We start from the raw sequence: 27,198 nt of genomic DNA on the forward strand, positions 1-27,198 counted from the left end.
TTTCAAATATGATCTGTGTGTTCACGTAGCCAAGTAATTTTTCAGGTATAGTGGTTTGTTACTTGGAATCAAACTCTGAGTAGCACTTTAGATAGAATCATAGAATCATAGAATAATTTGGGTTGGAAGGGACCTTTAAAGATCATCTAGTCCAGCCCCCCTGCAAGGAGCAGGGACATCTTCAACCAGATCAGATTGCTCAGAGCCCCATCTAGCCTGGCCTTGAAATTTTCCAGGGATGGGGCATCCACGACCTCTCTGGGCAACCTGTGTCAGTGTTTCACTACCCTCATTGTAAAAATTTCTTTCCTTATATCCAGTCTGAATCTACCTCCCTCTATTTTAAAACCATATCCTTTGTCCTATCCCAACAGGCCCTGCTAAAGAGTTTCTCGTCATCTTTCTTATAAGCCCCCTTGAGGTACTAGAAGGCTGCTGTATGGTCTCCTCAGAGCCTTCTCTTCTCCAGGCTGAACAGTCCCAGCTCTCTCAGCCTGTCCTCATAGGAGAGGTGCTCCAGCCCTCTGATCATCTTTATGGGCCTCCTCTGGACTTGCTCCAACAAGTGTATGTCCTTCTTATGTTGGGGGCTCCAAAGCTGGATGCAGTACCCCAGGTGGGGTCTCATGAGAGCCGAGGAGAGGGGCAGAATCACCTCCCTTGACCTGCAGGCCACGCTTCTTTTGATGCAGCCCAGGATGCAGTTGGCTTTCTGGGCTGCAGGCACACATTACTGGCTCATGCTGAGCTTCTCATCAGTCAGTATCCCCAAGTCCTTCTCCTCAAGGCTAGTCTCAATCCATTCTCCACCCAGCCTGTATTTATCCTTGGGATTGCCTCGACCCATGTGCAGGGCCTTGCACTTGGCCTGGTTGAATTTCCTGAGGTTTGCACAGCCCACCTCTCCAGCATCTCAAGGTCCCTCTGGATGGCATCCCTTCCATCCAATGTGTTGACTGCACCACACAGCTTAGATTTTTTGGTGAACTTGCTAAGGGTACACTCTATCCCACTGCCCATGTTGCCAACAAAAGTGTTAAACAGGGACAGTCCCAATACTGACCCCTGAGGAACACCACTCATCACTGGTCTCCACTAGGACATCGAGCCGTTGACCGCAGCTCTTTGAGTGCAGTCATCCAGCCAATTCCTTATCCACCAAGTGGTCCATCCATCAAACCCATGTCTCTCCAGTTTAGAGAGAAGGATGTCATGTGGGACAGTGTCAAATGCTTTGCACGAGTCCAGGTAGATGATGTCCCGTTGCCCGTCCCTTGTCCACTAATGCTGTAACTCGGTCATAGAAGGCCACCAAATTGGTCAGGCACGATTTGCCCTTAGTGAAGCCATGTTGGCTGTCATCAATCACCTTCTTACTTTCATGTGCATGGTTTCCAGGAGAATCTGCTCCATGACCTTGCCAGGTACAGAGGTGAGACTGACTGGCCTGTAGTTCCCCGGGTCTTCCTTCTTTCTCTTATTAAAAACGGGGAAAGAAGAAGATGAAGAAATGAATCTACAATTGTTGTATGTGAGTCAAGATTCAAAAGCTGAAGATAACAGGTAGTTTTCTACTGTAAAAGCAGATAGCTCAGGATAGAAATATCCTTGTTCTGAGTTCTTTAGCCTGTATTTATTATTTTGCTGTGGCTGCGTAGCAGTGCCTGTTATTCCAGTTGCTTGTCCATTCTCATTATAAGATCATGTTTTCAATTATTTATAGTTTTACAAAACCTTAACTATTTGGTTCAAGTTTTCCACGCCAGATCTTTGCCTCAGGCATGAATCCTGGGGGAGAAATTTCAGTCAGAACAGCTCCATTCAGCCATATCCAAGAACAAGGGTACGATGTTACACACTTTTTTTCCCATGCTAAGAAGTTCTGGCAAATTTTCCTCTGAAGTCATCTAGAGGCCCTGTATTCTGGGGCTCAGCCATGCACACACACACAGAGGTGGAAAATTACGCCTACAATGGCAGACTCATGTCTGAAATTTCCCTGCTTTGCAACTTTAATTTTCTGTTGAAGCATTTTTTTGCATAATCTAGGACTGCTGCATATCTGCTAATTACTCAATCAACAGATTATATATAGCCTCCACAAATTTTCTTTATGCTGCATTATAAGCTTTTCTCCCTAAAATTTGTTCACAGTTATGAGCAGTTATCCCATTCTTTTCTGTTTTACAGAAATTGTTATGCTGTGTTTGTCATCATCATATTTCAGTTCCTTCCACTAGTGCATTAAGCAATGCTTGTGACTTTTCTTATGCGTAGCTTGGTCTTTCCCCTTCTTCCTCTCCCTATGCATGCAATGCACAATTTGTTTGGGCTTGAGGCTACTTAAAAGGCATACACTATGCTCTGTTAGGTTTGGCATATTTGAGGCAGCATGTCTTTTTCTTGAGTGATGGGAGTGTTCTTATTTTCTTTGGAAATTCGTTCCACAAAGCCATGTCAATTCTTCATGTGAAAGGTGAGCTTTATGATTACAAAGGAGGTTTGTTTTTGCATCAGACATGGACATTTTAATCATGGTTTTCGTCTAAACATATGCCTGCACTCACAATTCCTCTGGAAAATCTCCAGAAAGGTGGGAATGATCTCCATTTCTAAATGGAATAAAAAGTTCTTAATGAAGGACTCCAGATTATTCATTATAAGCCCCTGGAGATGCCAAGAGGGGAGAGTGCTTTCTAATCTCGAGAGTTGTCCTTACAGGGAAGTTCTTGCAAAGTAAATTAAATTAAGATTATGTTAGCACACTTGTACAAATTAATAGCATGCTAGCTGCTCGACTGACTCTTTATGTAGACACTAGAGTGCACTTCAAAGTAAAATAAGGCTGCAGTCATAAAATATTACGGAAATAAGGTGATGTGGTGGCGTGACTAAATACTGCACATCTAGATTTACTGCATGATAGTTCAGTAACAATCTTATTCAACAATTTGGGATGAAATGGAATTATCCTATGGCGAAATCAGGGCCCACACACTGACAGCTGAATTATACTTATTTAAGGGGTCTGCAGTTTTATTCTGCTTGAAGGGAAGTTCTTTACTTTTCTAGTTAGTGGAACATCTGGCTGTGTGGCAACAGTCTCCATCAGCCTGCAAAATAGATGCCTCATCATACAACACAGATAGCATGGAAGGTAAAACAAAACAAAACAAAATAATTAATTATTTTTTTTTTTTTTTTTTTTAAATAAAATGATGTTTCTTCAAATACTTAGCAGCTACTACAGGAGTTTTATTTGTGGCTTACTGTTGTCTTCTGAAAGATGTAAGAGAGGTCATGGAATAAGCATTAATTATTGTTTCTTCTTCATACTGTAGATAGAAAATGAACTAGAGGATAGTGAAATCTGACTTTCATGAATTGCATTAGAGTGTTTCTCAGAGTTGTTTGTGTCTTTGCCCTTAATAAAAAAAAAGAAAAACTATCAGACAAAAGATCAAGGCCATGAATTTTCTATGCTGAAACTGAAAAGCATCGCACAACAATATCTTTCAGGTTATAGTGTTTACAGGAAAAGGTTCTGAATTGGAGAGGGCTGAGTGGGTGCAGGGAACAGTGTGTTCCCAAAGAAACATGCTTTGCACAGCTGAAGCATTGTGAACCTTATCCATAACATAATGATTGAACTGGGTTTCATTATTTCTTCCAACATCTTAATTCTTGCTGCATAATACACAAGACTGCACTTGAGAAAATGTTGAAAGGTGCTAAGGCCTGTTTTTTTGTTATCAAGCTTACCTTGGTATAGACTGAAATAACACCATTTGTATCAAATAATTACATTTGACTTGGTTAAATGAGATTCTCGTCTCATATCTACTTTCTCTTTTTCTCCTTTTTCTCAGCAGCAGGAACTATTAAATGAATGTGCTACAACGAAAATCTGTGTTGAGAGCAAGAGATAGGTAATATTACATAGACTAGAAAGGATCACACTATTGGTATAATACTAATAAATAAACTCAGTGCTGCATTAGGAAATGGTATTTGCTATGTTGAATAAACAAAATGTTTTTAAATGTAATGTAAGAAAGAAGAAAGAGCAATGAAGAATACAGAGATATGGTATGGAAGCATAGCTGTGTATTGTGCATGAGATGTGTTCTCTGCTTAACCATAGAGTTTTTATAAATGTAATAAAATTATAATCAGCTCAGGGTCTTTGGAGTCTTGTATTTCAAGATGTATTTTTGGAGCAGAAGCTTAAATTAGGTATGATTATTAAAGAAAACGTGTACTTTTTAAAAAAACTCTGCTCAAAAGGGAATTGGACCAACTGAGTAGCACATTTTGCAAAGCTGAAAAATAATAACTGTAGCCAGTTCTTTCCCTGTCAAGGAATATGACCTATTACAAGAAGTGCAGTGTTCTGTCAGTTGCCAATTCAAATGCCCAGCATCTACAGTGAGGAAGATTATCCCTATGGCAAATCCAAGCTTTTCTTACGCTTTTCCTGGGAGAGGCTGAGTGTCCATGTCATGCCAACTCTCCTTGAGACTGAGTTTGCTGCTAAGAGCCTTAGTAAAGATGAGGCACAAAAATGTGCTACTTATGATTGATTTAAGTCTTAAACGTTGGTAAAGTGCAGAAAACCTTACTGGTGTGTCATCTTGAACAATGTTTTTTCAGCCTGTGGTTTGCAGAATGTAAGTTGGAGCCTGCAGAAGACAATTAAGGCAGAGCTTGCACTGTCAGGCTGGGCACTGCCCTCCACAGGCCTCATCCAAGAATATGCACTCCATCATACCTCCCCAGGGCAGAGAAGGTCAGAAGTCCTTCAGTGTGCTGCTCCATTCTGGTACTTGAGGCATCCTCTTAAAGTGACACACTGTGGTGTCCACATGGCTCCTTCCTCCCTCACATGCCTGGGTTTCCTTTGGAAGAAAACTGGGATACTAGGAGGGGACAGTGAGCAGTCTGGCTCACATCTTGATTGAGGGCCTGGATCAGTGCTTATGACATGCTGCAGATCACTTTGGGCCCTTGGTGTAGACTCCTTCTGATATAGACAAACCTATCATCAGTTGAATTAAGTTCACAATATAGGGATCTGCACTTCCACTGTGAAAATACGTAGAGGCTTATAGAGCAGAAGAAAGTGGGAATTAGTGGGCAAGAGTCATGGGCAGGTTAGAACTGCACTGTCCCAAAGCACATGCAACAAGTTGCAGGAAGCAGCTTGTGCAGGTGAAGTGAACTTTATTTCCTTGCAAGTCATTACTGTGCAACAGAAGGGCCAGTGACTTCCCTAAATTTTTGAGCTATATTCTAGGTTGTGTCAAAAGAATCAAAGGACGAGGTAGGCACTGAAAGGAGAAGGCAACAGTGCTGTGCTCTTCTGTTTGCAGCTGTGTGGCTCAAGGAGCAGCTGCCCTCACAGTGCTGGATGTGCCATTGCTCAACCTCTTTCCCACCGCATTACACAAAGGAGCATGAATCACACCAAGTAGTGTTAGTGAAGGAAACTCCTCAGTCATCCACAGTTGGACTACTTCAGCTCCCGGGCCTGCACTGCCGGGCTGTATTCGAGCTGTGGGGCAGAAGTGATCTGCAGTGTGTCCTGCAGTCTCTTCTCTGTGCCTCCAAGTGCACTATGGCCCTTTCTACCTCCGTGGCCTGAATTTTTTTTCAGCCAGAGCCAGAATGCAGCACAGAATGTTGCATACCTCGGCATGCAGTTAGGGCAACAACCAGGTGTACGTTCACAGCCAGGCCTGAGAAGATCTCCCAGCTCACACATTTCAGGCAGAGCTTATACATGTTTCAAATGGAGTTGAAAAAAACCTCTGATATATGATACTGTACTGACAGAGTTATCACCATGTACTGTGTGGTCTGATTTCAACTCCTCCGACTGCTTTCTGTCAGCTAAAATATGTTTGAAAATTTCAGCGGATGGTGAGGATGGGTTTACTTTGATCATAAAGCTAGCTATGTTAAAAGTGATCCCATGCCAAACTCACTCTATGTAATGCAAGTTTTTTCTCAGGAAGTATTTTGGAAGAAAAATATTCTTTGTTGTTGTTGTTAAATGCCTGAATAATTAACTTACATTTATCATTTGACTTTAGAAAAATCTTAATTTGTTGCACCACAGAAACAAAACAAAGCTGAGATAAAAGTATGTAACTTGTACTGTATATCTGGACAGTGTGGATTGTTTTGACAGTATAATGAAAAGCCTTTCAATTAATACCTAATGAAGGAATACCTGTTAGAGTGGCATGTGCTTGCCTAATGAATAACCCAGATTATTAAATGCTCATGGTCTTTAGGAATGGAAAAATATGTTATACATCAGTAAGAGCTAAACAAAGCCTGTTATTAGAGGGGCTGGATTCCACGGCTGTTTCACACTTCTTCTTTTATTTCCTTTTTAACTTCTGTAGGTCAAACTGCCAGGATTGGTTTCTGACATTAATTGTTGTAGTTGGATTCTTGACTGAGGAAGCATACATCTAAAATATATCATTTGGAAGAACTTTCATTCTGTGTAAACTAGGTATTGCTCACTTCAGCAAATAGTGACAGAAGCAGCCAGTGAGGGTACCCTGGTTGTGGTGCAACATGCTGCATTGTCCTGCCTATCGTGCTGTCCAGAGAGGAGGGGACAGACTCTGGGGTGGTTTTAGCACTAAGCTAGGAGCCAAGAATCTGGATTCATGTCTCTACTCTGCAGCAGATGGCCTTGACCTTGAGCAAGGCTTTTACACTGTCTGTACCTCATCTCCGTCTAAAAAATAAGGGCAGTAGTGCTCTGTAGGTGTGTTGTTCTGAGGACATATCAGATGTCAGTTAACTGGTACTGGATAGATGCAACATTTTTACTGGAAAATGCTTTCCGTGAAATTTCTGTATTCTGTTGGAAAGGAGAAGAAAATTTTCTGGATTGTTTTATTTCCTTCTCAGATTGCAAATGAAGACCAAATTATTTGATTTCATCAGGCTGAGCTGTGGAATAGTCTTCAGGAATGCAGTGAGTTACCGCAGAGTCTAACTGCCTTTCAGAGAGAGTGCAATGATGAGGGAGGCAGGCAATGTACTGCATTACATTTCTAATTATATTATCTGCATCCTCCATTAGATACTACCATTCAATTAAGACTAGACTTTGTTATCTTCTGATAATGGAATCACTCATTCTTACCATGAAAGCACAGTATAATATTGAAAGCAGATCACTTGAACAAAGTCACCATGTCCCTCTCCCTCTTTCTCAGCCATGTTTGACATACACAACATTTGTCCCTCTTTATTTTTACTGATAGCCAAACGCTTAGCGATGTACCAAGAACCTGATTCTGAGGAAGACGAGGCAGCCCCAAAAGGAGGAACTGTATCCCAGCGTGATAGTATCTGCAGCCATCAAAGCATCAAAGTAATCCACAGAAGCCAGAGCACCAAAACCCACCGGCGCACAGGTAGCAGAGCTGAAGCAAAAAGAGCAAGCATACTCTCGAAGCACACTGCGTTCAGTAGCCCAATGGTAAGTCATGAGAACTAAATACACAGCATCCTGTGTCTTTTAATAGAACAATGTCCTGAAAAGGGAATGGTGAAGAAATCTGTGGCACATTGCGTACCTCTTACAGACTTCATCTTGGCATTTTTTGTTCTGTAGTCTCAGCTGTTTGTACAAAAACAATCAAGTGTTGACATAGATTTTATCTAAATACCTTCTTTGTGGGAACAAGCTAAAGGTAAAGACAATCTGAAATCTTTGTTTTAGTTACACCTTGATTTTGAAAAGAAAATGTGTGCCTTCCTTTTATCTGTAGAAGCTGAGAGCAGCATAAGTTTTGAGGTCAAGGATGCTAATTGCTCTGCATTTGCCTCTTCTTTTCTCTTTCGTCACAGAATTTTAAAACTAGCAAGTACTGGGCTGGACACTGTATTCCAATGCTTAGACACTGTTGACATACACCACTGCATAATTTTCAGTGCCATTCAAGGTTATCAGTGGATTGTGTATGTTGTATTTCAGAAAAATAAAAATGTTTACATTTCAAAATGTTGGTGAATTTATGGCCTTACAACTTTGCTTTGTTTAGTTTATTTTATACTGTTGTAATTGTGTGGAAGTTTTGCATGAGCCAAATGGTAATAAGAGAGCAGAGAAGCCAAGTCTTCCCCGTCTAGGGATTTTGCATTGTTACACTGTTGACACAAACTCAAATAAAACAATTACAAATATAGACACAGAAGGATGCTGTTTGCACTGGCGGAACTTATTGATTTCAGTCAAGAGTAAGCTCTTCTGGTACAATTCCAAGATGCAGTTTTTACACACTGGGTTCTGTGATTGCTCAGATTCCTCAACTGCTGAGCATCAGCAGATAAAATTCTACTGAAGAAAGAGCCTTAGATTGGTTTATCTTTTAATCTTTTGTATCCTTGCATCCTCCTGTCTTAAGAAATACCAGAGTTTGCTCTGACAAGAAATAGATTAAATAAGTGGAAAGTACTGATGAAATAGAGTGGAAAGTGCTCTGTGTTTCAATGTAAAAAAACACATGAATTACCTTCAAATGTGTGGATGGTGGTTGTTCTCTAACAAACAATGCAAGGTGGTTTCATTTCATTGTGCTGATATAAGTCTGAGCTTTGAATGTCATTGCTGTTTAATTTTTCCACTCTTCTGGTCTCTGTAGCGTACCACCCTTTAGTAATAGGTAATAAATGTATTGAATTAGACAGGAGAGAGGGAGGAATATTAGTACGTAACTCTTCTCCTATCCACTACCCCCAAAGTAGATGAATATTGCCACTATAATTACCTTTAGTGAACAAGTTGATAACACAGTTACTCACATTTCCATTTCTGTTGGTAGGCTCATTGTTAACTGTTTATTGTCTAGAATGGGTGTCGTACAGTCCTCTCCACCTCGACTCTGTGATACAAGGCCACCATAAAGCTGTTGATACTGACGCTGCTTTGGATAGTTTGATAGCTTGTTGCTGCTTTGGAAATTTGCAGAGTCATAGATCTTAATCACTGCTGTTTATTACTAGGAGAAGGACATCACACCTGACCCAAACTTGTTAGAAAAGGTGAATGAATGTGCAAAGCATCTGGAAGTCATGAGGAGCCACGAACAGCCATTATCCCATCTGAGTCCAGAACTATGTGACATCTTTGACTTCTTCATCGCTTTGACTATATGTAATACAGTCGTGGTTACTGCACCAAATCAGCCCCGACAGAAGGTGGGTTCAAGAAACAGCAAAATAGAGCTTCAGCTTCTTTTGCATTGATACTAGTTTATCTTGTAAACTGGGTAAAATAAAACCTCCTGTTCTAGTGAGAAACAACTACAAATAGCTGTGAGATAACTCTTAGAACTGCAATGTGCTGAAGCAGGTTTAGTTAAGCATTAGCTAAATAGACTATGTCAGCTATTTCACTTATCTTCAAGGTAAGATATGCTTTCATTGACAATCTCAACATATTTCTGAAACTTTCCCCATTTCTTGTACTGTGACTTATTCATTTAATAAATGTAAGTATGTGTGTAAGTATGTGTGGAAACTAATTTGCAAATGTGCAAGACTTCCCAGAAAAGAATATAAGCTGTCTGTGAATATTGTGTACATGTGGATTGAAATAAAAGGCTGAGACATTTTTTAAAAGTTTAAAAAGAGAATATACTTGAAAAATGTTGCTTAAAACTTTCAAATTATGTAAAAGATGCACCTTAAGCTCATTATGAGATATAATGATCATTACTGCTTAAATTGGCTTAAGCCAGTGTCATTGATGAATGAGAATTTCAAAAAACGCGATCCCAAGATGACCTGTAAGACAAAAATATAATGGAATGTAGTATTAAAGCTAGCCAGCAGCTGGAATTTCCATTCTGGAGAAAATTCTGCTATTTGTTTCTGTTCCAAATTGGAATAGAAATTGAACTAGTCTGCAAAATTACATGTTTTTGTGCCAGGGAAACATTTGGAGAATGCTCAATTCTGCTGTTTCAGGAATGCTACACTGTTATACAATAATTTAATATATATTACTATGAATATGCTATTACTATTAATAACATTGCATCTGTAAGAAAGATTTATGTAAACTGAGATGAGTGATAAAACTGAAACAAAATGCCTTGATGCTGAAAGAGAAGACAGTGGAAATTATTTATTTCAACATGTTCTTATTGAGAATGTTGTCAACATTGGCATATTCTTATAAAACTTTTCTGATACCACACTGTTTGACAGAAAACTCTTACATTAACTTTTTTTTACTACCTTCACTGAAAGTACACAAAGAATGCCAACGTTTCCTACTAACGATAGCTTTTAGTATGCACTACTGGTGGTGCTGCAACACTGATGGTCTATCCATTAGTCGTATCTGAGGAGGTGAAAGAAAAAAAAAAGTTTTTAATACAGAACATATGTACTTTCACACGCAGGTACAATTCTGAAGCTCTAGTAATTTTTTTGCCATTAAATCAGTTTTGTTCATTTAGTTTCCTTTCTCAAAATATAAATACCATCACTTTTTGCTCTCAAAGATATTCTGCTCTTTAATTGAAGCTACTTAGACTGAATATCAATGTTGGAATTCTTGTACAGCTTTTCTTTGTGGGTTTTTTTTTTTTACTTCTCAAGGTCAGAGATCGATTTGAACTAAAATCCCCAGTAAAAACCATAGAAGACTTCATACGAAGATTCACTCCAAGTCGCTTGACCTCTGGATCTAACAGCAGCAGTTCATCTAGTCTAGCTACAAGCAAATCAATGCACAGATTTGGTTTAAGTGTGCTTTCATCTACATCTACGGATAGCACTTTATTAAAACTGGAAGAGAAGCTGGCATACTCTGCGCAGATGAATAACAATGGCTACAGCTCCCAGCAGGGCCGGACAGCTGTGGGGAGTGGATCCGAGGAAGGAGAACTCCGTTATGAGGCAGAGAGTCCAGATGAAGCTGCTCTTGTCTATGCAGCAAGGGCATATAACTGTTCTCTGGTTGGAAGGCTGTCTGACCAGGTATCAGTGGAGCTACCTCACCTGGGAACATTAAGCTTTGAAGTATTACATACGTTGGGCTTTGATTCCATCAGGAAGAGGATGTCAGTAGTGGTCAGGCATCCTCTCACAGATGAAATAAATGTTTACACTAAAGGAGCAGATTCAGTTATTATGGATCTTCTTCTACCCTGCTCTTCAGGTACACCTCTTACTTACCTTTGCAAGAGTGGGGGGAGGCAGTTCTGCTTAACTGCTGAAAAACTCATCATTTCTTACAACTTTCTCTAGCGAGTAGACCTGCTTGCTTTTGTTGTTAATATAGGGAATTGTAGAATGGCAAGCATGTCTCTTCTTTTATAATATTTTGTTTCTGTAGCAAATTTTCTGTAACAAATTACTGGTTCCTTATCTTACAAGAATGAGTTAAATTACTTTCTGTACAGGATGTTCTACTAGCAAACTTTATTTTGAAGGAATTTCTTGAAATTCTGCCAAAGCAATTTACATTTCTCCAGGAAAACCTGGATGGCAGTGCTTGACTATTTGAGTATTTTATGTGAACCCCAAGCACTTCCTATTGCAGCTTCCCTCTCTGTTTCATTTGTGAATCTTTACCTCTTTTTGTTGCAATACCTTCATGTAAATCAACACGTTTATGCTGGTTTGACTATAATGCTAAAGGGCACTGTGAATCAATCAGCCATCAAAACAGAAAGGTTGTGGCAAAAGAAAGAGTGATGCAGTTCAGACAAGAAATTTTGGCTTCAAATATGTAGTTGACTGGTAGGGACTGGGCGTGTAGCTGTGAACATGGAGTACTTCCCTAAATCATGGAGAACTGCTCCAGCACCCAGATGTTACATGAAACAGGGACAACTTTAAATAGCTGCTAATTGTAATCAGTTGGATTCAAGAAGAACTCTGTAAGCTTTCAGAAGTTAGAGGAGACACACAGGTTTAAGTTTGCGTGAATTAGTTTGCATCTAATTTACTGTATTTTCAACACTGAATTTAGTCCTGTGTTTAAAGATTGCCTCAGTATGAATGGATAGAGCCCGAAAGTGCTAGAGGTACTTCCCACGCTTCACTAATGCATTCACTTTGTGGTTACTTTGACATAAGTTGGAGTAAACAATTGTGAAAGGCTTATACTGTGTAATTTTATTTTAATGAAATACAGAAAAATGTTGGCATTGGTTTTCTGTTTACAGCCATATAAATCAAAGCTGAGCCAAAAAAAATTAAGAACAACTTGTTCTTATCTAACAACAAAGTATTCATGAATAATTTTCTAGTAAAGGTCTGATATCACAGAAGGCACATACAGCATCTGTGGAAACTTGTTTCCTTCCGAAGTACTAACAGAGCATTTGCAGTATTGAGAATTTCTAATAACATACCTAGAAAATAATGTTTGGAAATGAGTTCTCAGAATGAGAACTGAGCATTTAAAAAAAAAAAAGAAAATATTATTTTATGATATGTCTCAAATATTTTGTCACCATATAACAGACTGTGTTTGAAGCTGTTTTGCCCATTCACAGTAGACTCAATGGATCAAGGAATTTTCAGGCAAATTTCAGGCAGATCTAGGATCCCACCTGGGTAAAACCAACAAGGTCAGTTAGAAACCAAATGGTGATATTACCAAAGGTAGTGTATGTCAGAGAAGTGGAAGCGCAGTTGCTGAAGATTGGTGCTGGCAATGAGTGGATTAGGTAGCTGGGTAAATACAGCAATTCCACTGTCTTTACAGACAAGTGAATTGAATGTGGCTTTGAAATTGTGCACTTTTTTCCTCAGTTTTTTAGCCACTAGTGTAGCCACTAGAACCTTATAAGCATTTTCCATTGTTTTCTAGCCCTCTAAGTCACTGCTGGCTTCAGTAATTCTGTACATTTCAGCGGATCTGTCTGAAAAATGTTTAACATTTCCCTTGATCAGCTTCACTTCTGGAACTGAATTCACAGTCTCTGCCTCCACTATCCTAATGTCAGTGGATATGTTGTCAGTTCCTGAGGGAACGGCATCTTTTTTTTCCGTTACAGGGAGGTATTGCCCAGGTAGAGGGAGACTCAGAAGATTTATGCTGTGGCTATTATCTGTATTGCGGGATCTGTTAGTGGTTTCATCCTGTTCTCTGGTGGTGGTGGAATGTGAGTGTAAGAGGAGATGTAATGCTATGAGAATTCAGGCATTTGTCATTTCAAGGAATTGACCAATAAGTGAATGGATATGACAACTAATCCCAGTGCTCACTCTTTTCTGCCTTAGTGCCTCAGGGATATGTAAACTGTACACCAGTCAAACATGCTTCTTGAGACTTTGTGGTACTTGTGCCCTTAGACTGAAGGACCAAGGCAGCACTCTGTCCCTAACCTCCCAACTCTAATATCATGTGGTGTGACTGTATCCTCCCAAATGTCCCCATTTGGGAGGAAGAGTATTTTAAAATATAACATGAGGAACGGCCTGAAATCGGAAGAAATATTATGTTGTAGCTTCAGTTGTGTCTTACAGAAAATCAGAAATCACCGTGAGCTTCAAACCTTAAAAAGTTTCTTAATTGACTCCATTTGCTCTGCCTGTATGTCTGGAGGAGACTGTGAAACCTGATGTTTTCTGATAGCATACAGATATCTCCAAAAGCCTTGAAATCATTCCCAAGAGTACATTGTTTTTACTTTATCTCAACAGTCACCATGTTCATAGATAAGAAAGGTACTCTTTGAGTCAATACCCAGCTTGCAGAGGAACTGTGAGCATAAGTCATTGAGAAAACAGTGACTGTGCTCGCTTTCTGCAGCTTGCGATCATGGAAGGAATTGAAGCAAGCATAATGCCACTAGCACTCTATTATTCTTCTGAAGACGTGTTGCATGTGGCAGATGACATGCATGTGGTGCATGACATGGTGCATGTGGTTGCACTGCTCAGCATAGACACTGCAACCCAGCTAAAAAGAATCTCCACAACTGGGTTTTGTCTGCAAGAGATTCTTTCCCCCCTTGTAACTTCTGAGCACAAGATGAATCTTAGGGTGGGACTGATAAGGTACGGGAAGAGCTAGAAGGGAGCTTAGCTGTCATTGGTATGCTGGTGGAAGAGGGAGATGCAGTCTTTCACACTGGAATTGAGAATTCGCACGGCAAATGGTACGCACATGTCTGCTTGCAGAGAATTACTATCTTAGTTCATTGAAAGTGGCATAAGCATATGACATGATCACTGCATTGGTGCCCATGGTATTCAGACATATCTGGAGTGATTAACACTGTATAACCTTCAAGCGATAAAAACAACCTTTGATTTGTTTTAGCACCTATTCAAGTTTGCACCATTTGAAATCAGAGAGTGGCTGAAGTAGCCACTCCCATAAGACAATTTCATGTGGGATATGCAAAAAATACAACATTTCTTTCTAGAATATTAATGTATCACAATAAATTAGGAAGAATGCTTGCCTACTTTATTCTTCTAAGTTAAAAAAGCTGACTCACTATTACATGGCGCATGCCAGAAGGTTTGCTGCAGTACTTCTCCCAGATAAAAAATGTTCTTATATTACACAGCCAAGTCTCATATGCTGAAAAGATTATCATGCACAAGAAGAAAAGAAGCTAAATGAAACGTTGTTAGGCTGACAGTTCAGTATATGTGTATTTCTACTTTATGTTGCAGCTGAATCTAGTTGTGAGCTGTTTTAATAGCTTCTGAAGGAACCTGGTGGTGTGCATGTCAGAGCCATGAGTTATCATGTAAGAAAGGGCTTTCCAATTGCAAATAATATTTGTAGGAATGTTCTTCCAGAGTAATATATCTATATTTTCCCTTTGAGAAACTCAACGTGATAGCGTAGGTAGCATTAATAGATAGGTGGACAGGCCCATCAGAATATTCCTACTGGTATCCACCACATGACCTTCACCACAGATGGGACTGAAACGAAGGTATGCATGAAATACCACAGTCTTCATGGAGTCCCTTAGGAACACTTGGGTACATACACTCCCAGCTTTACAGACCTAGAGAGGAGAGGACAGTCTTTAAAGGTGACAAAATAGCTATACAGTGAGTAAAATGTGCTGATACATGGTTGAGATAACAAAAAGCAGCATATTGGGATTTCAGGCTCCCAGCTCCTTCCTTTGTACAATATCAATATTTGTATGGGTTTGTGCTGGGGCCTCTGAGTACCCAGTTAGACATTGTGCTGCTGTGTAAATACAAAAATGCTGAATGCTTTGTAAGTTTATAGACAGACAGACATGTATATAAGAGTTCACACATAGCAAGAGGTATGTTATGAATGCACACTGGGAAAATGGGCACCGAAAAGTATAAACAGTAAGATATTTGTGTTATCTAATTTAGTATTAAGTATTAATACAAGTATGAAGTACTTAATATAAGGGTATAGTGCCCGTAGGTTCTCAGTGTGGTCAGCTGAGAGAAGTTAGCACATCCAATGGTGAACCGAGATCATACATAGTAGATCTCTTCAGAGTCTTCTCAGACTTCTGGTTATAAGTGGCATTCACCTGACTCTGTGACTGGTTACTGTGCAAGTACTAGTGCAAGTGTGGTAATGCACAGTGCACTTACTGTGCAGGTACCAGTAACACGAATATTGCATTAAGGAACAGCTGCAGTGATTCCACACCCCCAGAAAACATGCAGACTTTAGAAAAAAGGAATTCTATGCCATCAGGGAATAGGAAAACCCGCCATAAGGTACCAGTCATTCTCACTCAATGGCTCCAATCTAAAATCTTACCAGCTTGTACATTTATTTTAGTGCTAATCCTGCAATTCATATTATTTGGTTGCTACTACAGTACATTGTACATGAACCTGTCTTGATCGTAGATGATAAAAAATATGCATATCATCTGTTTTTAACTTTTGAAGACATGATTTCAGGTAATAAGATGGAACAAAATGTGTTACCATCATATTCATTACTCTTTTTTGATCACAGTGTGCACACATTGAACCAATCCCAGCTAAAAAGAGAAAAGGAACAGGTGCTCAGTCCTGATTTTAAGTTCTTACACATGACTTTAAGGGAAGAGTAAAGCTAAGTGGAAGTTGTGCTGCTACATTCAAGGTAGAAGTTAGCTGAGAGCTCTGCACATGTGTAAATTCTCTTCTAAATGAAAATACTGTCATACCAAGAACTTCCTGCATTGGCTCAGGATGGTAGGTAGTGTCAGTACAGCAGTAACGGAAGTACCTTCGTACACTTAGGTATGCCAAACAGAACACAGTTTTTGGTTCTTTTGAGATATTAACCTCGATGCAAAACTAAGTGCTATTTTTAAGTAAGTGTAATTTTTCTGCACATGATGAGATGTGGAGAAGCATTTGCTAGTAGTTTATCTGAAACTATGCTTCTCTTTCTGACATTTGTGTTTGCTGTGAAGATTATAATGATTTCTTAAAGTATTCAGACCAAACAAATACTCAAGGAGTAAGAAGGAGAAGATCTTTCTAATATACATTCACAATGACTTTTGAAGAGAGAACACAGAAAAGATAGAACAAAAATATTTTTTTTTTCTAAATTGAATGGTTTACTTGAGTTTCCCAGGAGACATCAACTCTTTAAAAGTATCAGTTATAAAGTGCCAGTACAGTGAGTACTGTAGACAAGTTTTTATTCTCCGAGGCCAGTCAGCTGCTGTTATTTTTCAACCACTAATTTCTTTTTTTTATTCTTATCTAGATGACCCTCGGGGCAAACATCAAAAAAAAATCCAAAACAAAACCCAGAATTACCTTAATCTGTATGCTATGGACGGGCTGCGGACCCTCTGTATTGCAAAAAGAGTAAGTAAATGCAGACTCTTAGTTTGCTTTTAAGGAAAGTCTTGACAAGGATTACTGAAGGCATTTATTAATTTATTGTTCCTGATTCATAACTTCTTTTTCATTTTATTCAGTAAAGTATGAATGCCTCTGCATCACATTGACTGTGCCCTCACATACTCTTTTTAATAGGTTCTCAGCAAGGAAGAGTATGCCTGTTGGTTAAAAAGTCATTTAGAAGCAGAATCCTCTATTGAAAATCGTGAAGAACTTCTGTTTCAGTCAGCACTGCGGATAGAGAAGAATCTACATCTGCTAGGTAATGAAATGAGAACTGGACATGAAATTAAAATGTGTTAAAGATTCTGAAAGCTTGGCTATGAAATCTGTTCCTTCCCTTAAATGGTTTCTGACAGTACAGAAATTGGCTTCTTTTGGACTTTGTCGTGGCTGCCATGTGCAGCACCACAAAGAAATGGGATATAATTAACATAACAGACATACCCTGTTTTCCTTGCTCCTGCCATCATTTTACCACTAGTGAAATGAGTGGAGCAATACCAGGGATGAATTTGACACAATACCATAAATGGGAGCTGCTGCTCTACACAGGAGGAGGACTTGGCCCAAACTGTCTACAGAATTTTGTTAGCTTAGTGGCACTTCAATATGTCAGACTTCCGTGACTCCAGGGGCACCAGAGATGCTCATAAAGCAGAGCTCATAAACTGCATTTGTGAGAGGCATCGGCTCTTATATACATCAAGTTCAGCGCATGCACTCAGGGCCTGTGTATTCTGTGGAAGGAAATTGCAGTACTTCACAATGAGGCCATTAAGATCAGTCTATTTAAAATGTATTCCAAGAACTAAGTCATACTCTTCCTCTGATGAGTGGAGATGTTGAAAGCACAGAGATTCTAAAATGTATATATGTTCTGTATTACTCCAAGCATCCAACTGCTTTCTCTGGCAAAGAAACTGGGACAGCCATAATACTGTTGGAGATAACAAACTTCACTAATTGCCAACATGCCTGTCTCAGGGAGACAAGATCCACCTCACCCAACTTCTCATATATCTACTACAGATCTCTAAGACTCCCCATGTAACTACTGGAGAGACAAAAAAAAAAGAAAGTGCAGCTCATTTGGTCTGTCTCAGATACTCGCTTTAGTATTAGATGAATCCCACCCTTGAGGTGTCTCCTTCTCTCCTCTGACTTAAAAGGGAGAATGAGGTGACTAGTAGGACTATGTTAATCAGGAAGACTACACCATGGTTGTGTCTGTTGGCTCTGACTGCACTCTGGATAGATTAAAAAAAAAAGTGAAACTGAACTGCCAGACAAATAAGGGAGCTCTAGCCAGAAGTAAACTACCTGTTCAGTCATGCCCCAAGAACCTCATACTGTGGTTTGTATCTTGCAATGCTTAGGTTGTTATGATTTGGTTGTGGGAATAAAGAAGTGAGTTTGGAAAAGGAATATATTTTCCTTTGTACACTGTTTGGGTAATAATAGCTTTCCCAACATTGCCATAAGAATGTGTTTCCACCTACATGACTGGTGCTCAGACTTCAGGTGGGCTTCTGTTGCTAAAATGTTTTTTTCAAGGAGCAGCCATAGGAATAATAAATAGCTGAGAAAAGTTTACTTTCTTTTCCTGTTGTTCCAGGTAACTTGCATGTCTGTCACCTCCTCATTTTCTAGTAGTGAGGGCTTATATTTCCTGACATTGAAGCCTCTCTGAAACTCAGTGGAGCACTGATGTATCACTGAACTTGGTCCTGAGCAGCTTTTGCTACAGTATTTGAAAATCTTGTCTCTGTCAACTGATTTATGAAAGCATAGGAAAGATACTCGGTCTCTTATAAACAGGTAGAAAGATACATTGAAGGTGTGAAAAAGTCACATTTTACTTTCATATTATGGTCAACAGATTTATGGTTTATTCTGTGCTATATCTCATTTGGCAACTAGTGTCTTTCTGCAAGAGCAAAGAGCAGCAACAAGGCAGGAAAGGGTTTGTGTCTGCAGCCTAATGTGCTGTTGCCAAGCTGCAGTTCTGCTGTCAATCCCCCTTCAAAAGGGAGAAATCTCTAGTGATGCAGCCTCTTCTGGTTGAGGAAAGGCAATTAAGACCCTTAAGAACTGAAACAATCTCTTAGAAGCTACAATATCTTTTCTAGCAACGTTCAGAAGAAATGGTGAATATACAGAACAGAGAGACATTAAGCAAAGTTACATCAGCCTTGTGAATCTCTGATTTGAATTCTGGATTTGTTGTTGACTGTTTACCCCAGTTACTTGCTTCTCATCTCTCTCGATACCCAAAAAAAAACATGCCTGAATCTTGCAACCATTGATAGTTAGGTATTTCCCAATAAAAGTGACTGCTGTTTTTTTTAAAAAAAAATCCAAACTTACAATTTGAGATGAACTATAAGTGTTTGTTTAATATGGAATATTTTGCTTTTTCTATGTGCTTAGGTGCAACTGGCATTGAAGACCGTTTACAGGATGGTGTTCCAGAAACCATTGCAAACTTGCGCAAAGCTGGGTTGCAGATTTGGGTTCTTACTGGAGACAAGCAAGAAACAGCTGTTAATATTGCATATGCCTGCAAGCTACTAGATCACGATGAAGAAATCATCACTTTGAATGCTGAATCACCAGTAAGCAGATCCAATACACAAGTTAACTTGTGAACTAGCTTTGCTTTATTTTCAACTTCTACAATTAAAAGTTTGATGGCTTTTTTTCCCTTTCCCTCTTTTTTTTTCTTCTTTTCCTGCTTCATCCATAATTTTCAGGTAGGACATGTCTTTGAATACTTTTTAGTGAATCATGCTTCTAAGTCATAGTGTCATGTATCATAAACTCACTGAAGACATCTGACTGTGTGTAGTGGGCTCCACCATGGATGAAAATATGCCATAGCAGTATAAATGTCTGCCTTTGGTATGCATTCTCAAAACATCCCTAATTTTGCTAATTGGCACTAATGGGTCTCCAAAAGCAGCCTGTTATTAAACGTGTGTTGAGGAATAAAACAATTAATTAACTATTGAGAATTTGTGCTTTATTTTACACCACTGAAATATAGTATTTTTAGATAACTCAGTCATTCATGTTTTCTTCGCTGGCTTTTTCTCTGAACATGGAAGTAATACTTAAATTTCAGTGCTTACACCGAGAGTCAGAAAACCACGTCTACACTAATGCCTTGCTTCTTAACAGACCTTTTCTAATTCTTCTGAATTACTGATCTTTCCTGTGCTCAACTTGTTGCAAGCAGACAGTCACAAAGAGTTTACTGATACGGTCTGACATACAAGGAACCAGACTGATAGTGCTATAGTCCTTTAATGGGGTGATAAAATTGGACTTCAGATCAGCAGAGGAGAGGTAGGCCAGCAGTATCCAGCTCCAATTTCTTTCAAAAAGGAAGAAAAGATAACAGCATTTTCCGTTCTTGAGTGTATCAACTGAACTGGTAAATTGATTTTCCATGATCTTTCTTTTTTGTCATACTTTGCTGTAAGACCAATAGCATTTTAGCATTTCATTTTAAATGTTCATATAGTCTCAATAACATATTTTATTTGAGTATGGCTAGGAGAGAGAATTCAGCTTAAATAACCTTTAATTGGCCTTTAACAATGTGTAACTATTTGATCTGAGTTGTAGGCGTGTACATGCTGTTCATTACCATACTTAACTTGGTACTGATACTGATTATATCATTTCCCAGCACTGTTATTCTGAGAAGGAACTAAAAGAAATGAGCTTAGCATACAATAATGCATGTTGAAGAGGAATTAGATTTTAAGCCTTTCAGGTCCTCATTGCTGTCATATCTTCTGCAAGAATTGTGTTTAGAGTGAATAGAAAACATTAGAAATTAAAACTTTAACAGTGCAGCAAATATAACACATTCTCCGTATTCCTTATGCCTAAATAAACAGCAAACACAAACATTTGAGTACTTGTTCTTTTCTCTCAAGCATATTTATTTTGAATTTTTTTTCAGGAGACATGTGCTGTCTTGCTGGAACAGTGTCTGCAATGCGTAGAGTCTAAATTTTCAAACAACACGATAGACGAAGCTGCTGGAAACATGACTGTTGGGTTCACCCCTCTCTATCCATCCTCTTCCTCTGTGCTTTCCAGCTTGGGCCTAGTGATTGATGGAAGGACTCTAGCTTATGCCCTCGAACCTACACTAGAAGATAAATTTCTTGCACTAGCCAAGCAGTGCCGTTCAGTACTGTGTTGTCGCTCTACCCCACTCCAAAAGAGCATGGTAGTGAAACTAGTCAGAGACAAACTCAAAGCGATGACCTTGGCAATAGGTAAATATTTCAGTTTAAACTTGCCTGCCTTGATGTATACTGTGCCTTGAGAATTTTTGGTTTTTTACTTTCAATAGAACCCTTCCAGTTGCCTCACAACTCAAATAGCCTCGCAGTTTTGTCTGAAACTGTGTTGGACAACTCTAACGTATTTACTCTAACATATTTGCCTAACTTATTTATTCAAAACCAGGATGGAACTCTGGAGTAGTATTGAGGATTTCTTCCTACAGAAGTTAGGTAATCAGGACTCAGGTGTGCTCTGAGGTTTTGGCATGTCCAAACACAACTATGAAGAGCTGAGTTAGCTGATGCTGTGCAGAACACCATTTTGCAATCACTGTATTACACAGAACAACATTTTGCTCAGTGTTGTTTCATCCAGTCATGTTTAAAGTCAAGGTTCTACATTTTTCATCACAAGTCAGCCATACAGCATAGGATGTGAGTTGGCCTTGTCAGAATATAGAATGGATTTATGACTGGATTTATGACATGCCAGCACTCACATTTCTTCCTAGCTGGTTGAAGCTAGGTTGGTGAAGGTGAGAGTTTGTCAGTCACTGTTTTAAATCTGACAGCATCTTCCATGTTTGTATGATTTTTACATAAGAAAAGTCAACAGGCTCTTCTTTCCCTATCTCAAGTTTAGCATTGTGTTGCATTAGAAGATATGATCAGCATATATTGTCACAAGCACACTAGATTTCATCTACCTGTCTTGGTTAATCATAGCAGTAACACATGGATTGCACCTACCCATTAGAAGCCCTAAGTACATATAATAATGCCAGACTCCTGTGACATCCACATCACCGAAAGTGTGCTGATTGTAATAACCCTTATGCTCACTTTATTGTATCTAGCACAAATATGCCTTCCTCTTACTGAGTTTTTATTTTTGACTGACTGAGTGTGAACATAATCATTTGCATATGTTGTCAAAAACATCTGGCTGGTTAACTTGAGTTATCCAGAATACTTGAAAACACTAGTGGAGACTGGGCACCTTGTGTTTTCGTTCTTTCTGAGCCATCTTGAGCGTATGAGTTGAACTTAAGATCCTGTTCTGTCTCAATAGCCTAGTTGTATACATCCTCCCTTTTAGCCAACATGAGCTAACCTGGGGTTATGTTGCACAGTCACAAAGACATCAGCTTTGTCAGGTGAGTGGAGACCACTCTTATATGTGCCAACAGCAGGGAAACTGGAGTGAGATGTGAATGTATGCCTCAGCCACTGAAGTTTAAAGCCAAGTGTCTTGTCATCAGCTAATACAGTTTCATTTTCCGCTGGCACACTGGCTGTAAATTTAAGAGGTTACAAAGTAGATACATGTCCTAGTCTGGTATCCTTTCTGTGACACCTATCACTTGTGGTATCATGATTGAAAGTAGAGCAAGGGATGGTGACTGTGCAACCATTGCAGTTGAACTACCTGTGATGGGTGTATTAAAGATCCTGGACTGGTTAAGCCAAGGTGAGAATTCATCTACTTTTTAACTTTTTTGCATTTTTTACTGTGTAGACATACTCATTGGCTTTAGGCCTCCTTTCACATTTCCTTCTTAGTCATATCTGATTACAGGCAGACAGTTATTCAGCAAGCAGAAGTATGGGGAAGCTCGTTCTCAGCCATCCAGTGTTTTAGTATTTGTGCAGTTCAGAACTGATACTTGAATGTTAGGTCCTACTGAAAATAGAGGGATTTGTTTTATTTTTACTTTTTCATAATAGAAAAAGTCTACAAAGATCAGAATGTCTTGGCATCTTTGCCAAGCTTTGAACCTTGTATTCCAAAGATGGATTCTTTCCTACCCCACATCTCCCTTACTACACTCAGCCAACACTCAGCAACAACTGGTTTTCCTTTGCTTTGCTGCTGCTAACTGTTCTGGTCTACTAGTAACAACAAAACTGTATCTTGTCATCTTTAGGTGATGGTGCCAATGATGTCAGCATGATCCAAGTTGCGGATGTCGGTGTGGGGATCTCTGGTCAAGAAGGCATGCAGGTAATGTTACTCACTCACTGAAAAGCACTCCCAAGAAGGGGTGAAATGGGCACTTCCCATATGTCAGCTTGACCAAACTGCCTTTGGATAGCCAACACAATAAAGGAGAAGTGACAAGTTGTGCTGAGGAATGCCAGTTGCGCATCATAAGGATGCTTTCAGCTTGAGTTTGAGCTTGTGTTTGTTCTCAGATCTGTGGTGAGTTTAAACATGCTACCGTCTCAGAAAATTCAACTTACCAGATCCCTCTAAGTGATCTGTTTTGAAAAATCATTTATTAAGCACTAGTTTCAAGGAGGAAAAAAGCTCAGCTATGTATTATTGAGGAAATAAAGGTTCACCTTATTCTGGCTTTGTTCTCCTCACTCCTGTATTGCTTGACTATACTTATTCTATGCAGTAGCTGCACAAGCCCATACAGTTGAAGGAGCTTATTTGCATGGTGTGGTGGTGACTCTTAGCCCCGACACGCCCACATCTCATTCACTCAAACAGCGGAACAGTGAAGAAAGAGAAAATTGCAGCCCTTTGCAGTACCACTACTGCTCCCTACAGTACTATTCCAAGTCTTGGTTTTCTCCCCATTTCCTGCCACAGGGAACAGCAAGATAAGCGGTCTTGCCCTGAGTTTGGATGTGTTTAGCTTGTGACTACTGTATTTACCACTGTACAAGAGGCATTTCTCCCATCCCCAGAAGAGAGGATGTATATGTATAGGATGTATTACTTACTGTATTACCTATTACCTCTGCCTCCTCTACTGCTAGTGCAGTTCAGTTGCAGTGTTAGCACCGGATGTGACAGTAAGACACAGAGAATGAGGAAGATAGCTCATTTCCACAACCTACCTTGTATTTGGGCTGGGTACAGGCTGATTGCATGAGAAAATAAAGTAGCTGAGTATATGACAAAGAGCTCTTCAGAGAAGATGGGAAGTGTTTCCATCCTGAGGACCTGAGCAGATGAGCATGCTCCTTAACTTAATCACCAATGGGTGGTTCTCTGACCCACGTTGCATTTTTTGTAACACTGACTGGATGTTTTGCTGGAAAGGGAAGAAAGATGTCCTTCACACAGTGCACAACTTGGCTGTAGAATTTTTTATCCACAGGATTTCATGAATGCTGTAATTTATTTGGGCCAACACACAAATTTATGAAACAAAAATTTAACTGAACTTGAATGTCAACTTTGTGCATTTTCTAATATGCAGATCACCAGAAGCTAGGACAATGCTCTGGAGAATAGTCAGTAGTTGTTTTTCTTATTTATTCATTTACTTTTGTGAAGGCATCCTCTTTTCGTCTTTGTTGGAGGCTGGATACTAAGGAAGGTGGGCTTCAGCCTGACCCAGCAGAGCTATTACACTTGTTCTCCTTCTTGTAATCATCCAGTGGGTTCAGTTAAAGTAATCTCCAGGGCAAATGCATGTCTATCAGTGCTCTTCAAACAGACAGATTTCAGGCCTGCAATCCATTAAAAATGCTTCTCCAAACACGTTAGCAGTTGTAAATTAGACTGGAAAGAAGCTACCACAAAAATATTCAGATATTCATTGTGCATGTGGCATCCCAGCCATAGACACTATGAGTCTCACTTTGATGGCCGGAGAGGGCAGGAGAAAGCTGATACCAAGTATATTCATTGTTCAACAGCCTTCACCAGGCTCCAAGAGCTTTGCATAACTTCTGCAGGATGACCTTGTGGGCATCCCAGGCTCCAGAGAGCCCAGAGGAGACTGGTTTTGTGGGATTCCCTCCAAGCCTATCAATTAAAAAAAAGTCTGGCCCAGACTGCTTGGGTCTTATAATCTCTTAAGAACTTATCAGCTCCTGTCATCTAGGTATTAATTTAGATATTTTTTTTTTTGCTAATACAGACATATTGTATAGTGCTCATAGCATTATTTTTACTCCTCTCCCCAGTATGCCACTTTCAGTTGAGCTCATACACTTACAATAACCAGTCCTCAAATGCCCCTGGTTTTTGCAGTGTATTCAAATCCGAAAGCTATTTGCCCATTAACCCATTAAACTACCTGGTTTTTTTCTACATCAAAGTTCAACAGAGTGAATATTGTTTATAGATCCCTTCCTTTACTGCAAGGTCCTAAGGAACCATGCAGGCCTCTTTACTATAAACAACTGTCAGAATCTTACACGTGCAGGTACTCAGAAGGCACTGAGCATTTAGGTGTCTACAACAGCAATATTCACTGATTTATTTTCTTTCTACATTCTATGGAAGCATGTGAAACACGAATCACTTTTTCCTGTGAAAAAGCTGGAAGAAAAAATTAAAATGTGAAAATCAAGGGGATATTTTGAGACAAAATAAACATGCAAATTTAGTTGGATAACACTATCTTCCTCACTATGTTCCTTACTGTAATCAAAATGGAATAAAAAAGAAAAAAACATCAACACTTCTCATAATGTGTTGTGAAGTACTATGTTAGAAGCACAAATGAAAGGAAGCTAGCGATTTTCTTTTAACTTTGGAATAGGCTGAGATGGGGTGGAGAACAAGGAAGCAGACATAGCAGAGCTCTACTCTCCTCAAACTACAAGACAGCTGTATGTCTGCAGGACAAATCAGAATGTTCTGTGCAGGAAGGTTATAACAAGTGTATCTCAGTATGTGAGAAGTCCTAGGATATGTCAATATATTAAAAAATGTCCCGGTGCTTACATACATCTACTGCTTAAATTGCAATGTATTATTACACCTTCTCTTGCATACTGTTTTAGAGTTTATTTTCATAGCTTCTATAAGCACTTAATTGGGAAAACTAAGCCCTTTTGATGATTTAACAAGAAAGAGAATTAGGAAAAATTAAAAGGAAAGATGTCTGTCATTTAAAAATACAGCCAAAATATACTCTGCAGAGTATGAGGAAGACATTGCTCCTTTGGAGATTTTCACCTTTCCTCCTGTTTTTCCTGAACTGTGAGAAGAAAAGTGATTGCAAAATAGAAGATGAAATGTAAAATAATATTAAATGAAATCTTAGTGTGATCCTAGAGATAAAGAAAATCATGAAACAACTGTGATAACACCATCATTTACAAAAAGGTCTCATCGAGATGTACAGTACCCCGAATTTTACTCAGAAGCAGAGAGAAACTGAGTGATTCATTTGCCAATGTGATTTGGCAATCTGCACAGTCTCAGAGGAGTCTCAGCTAGTGTGATTTTTTGATAGATAGTTTTGGAAAACATGCGATTTCTAAAATCCCTCAAAATACTGATATCTCAGGAGAGCTGAGTAAACTTTGTAAGCCAGGATTGCAAATGTAATTAAAACTAATACTTTTATCATTTTGTCTTTTGAAGTCCAGTAATTATGATGCTACCACTTAATTGTGCTTTTCTTATTTTATTCTCTGGAAGTTCAATTTTACCTGTAAGTACTCTGTAGTTTTTACAGATAAAGATGTTACAGACACCAAGATGTTCACATGTGGGCCCTGAGCCTTCATGCTCATGCAACTGCAATTGCCAGCTAGTCTCCCACCTCTCATTTTTTGCTGATGCTTGTCACCATCTGGAACATAGACTATAATCTCCTTTTGGCAAGGACCAGGTCACCTTGCATGTTTGGCCAAGCTGCCAGGTTGCTCACGTATATTCCAAATCAGTGCAGCATTAATAGCTGCATCAATAGCTGCATTTCAGATGCACTGTAATGGATTTCATGCTTCATCAGTACAATTTCCACTGACTGTATGAGCTGAGAAGATGACTAGATTCACTGTTAGTGTTGAAAGTGGCACTTTACAATAATTCCAACTTTTCTTTCATTAAAGGCGGTGATGGCAAGTGACTTTGCAATCCCAAGGTTCCGGCATTTGGAGAAGCTTTTGCTTGTTCATGGCCATTGGTGTTATTCTCGGCTCGCCAACATGGTGCTGTATTTCTTCTACAAAAATGCAGTAAGTGTTTGACTTGGCAGCTTTATGGCACCACATGTTTCTAGGGTTTATTTTGTGCTAAGTGAGCATTAGGTCAGCC

The 27,198-nt window shown here is 39.3% G+C and overlaps 1 protein-coding gene across 1 annotated transcript in view; it reads left to right on the forward strand.

The window, feature by feature from the left end:
* ATP10A (ATPase phospholipid transporting 10A (putative)) overlaps nt 1-27,198 on the forward strand; it is a 115,857-nt gene that overhangs the window by 79,685 nt on the left and 8,974 nt on the right. The window contains exons 8-16 of the mRNA XM_086769025.1: nt 7,293-7,510; nt 9,037-9,231; nt 10,642-11,203; nt 16,733-16,836; nt 17,008-17,134; nt 19,306-19,490; nt 20,849-21,170; nt 23,108-23,184; nt 26,994-27,119. Coding sequence (XP_086625151.1) covers nt 7,293-7,510; nt 9,037-9,231; nt 10,642-11,203; nt 16,733-16,836; nt 17,008-17,134; nt 19,306-19,490; nt 20,849-21,170; nt 23,108-23,184; nt 26,994-27,119 — 1,916 coding nt within the window. The remainder of the gene's footprint in view (nt 1-7,292; nt 7,511-9,036; nt 9,232-10,641; nt 11,204-16,732; nt 16,837-17,007; nt 17,135-19,305; nt 19,491-20,848; nt 21,171-23,107; nt 23,185-26,993; nt 27,120-27,198) is intronic.

This window comes from Chlamydotis macqueenii, chromosome 1, assembly GCF_036417535.1.
Source record: "Chlamydotis macqueenii isolate bChlMac1 chromosome 1, bChlMac1.mat, whole genome shotgun sequence".
NCBI classification, from domain to species: domain Eukaryota; kingdom Metazoa; phylum Chordata; class Aves; order Otidiformes; family Otididae; genus Chlamydotis; species Chlamydotis macqueenii.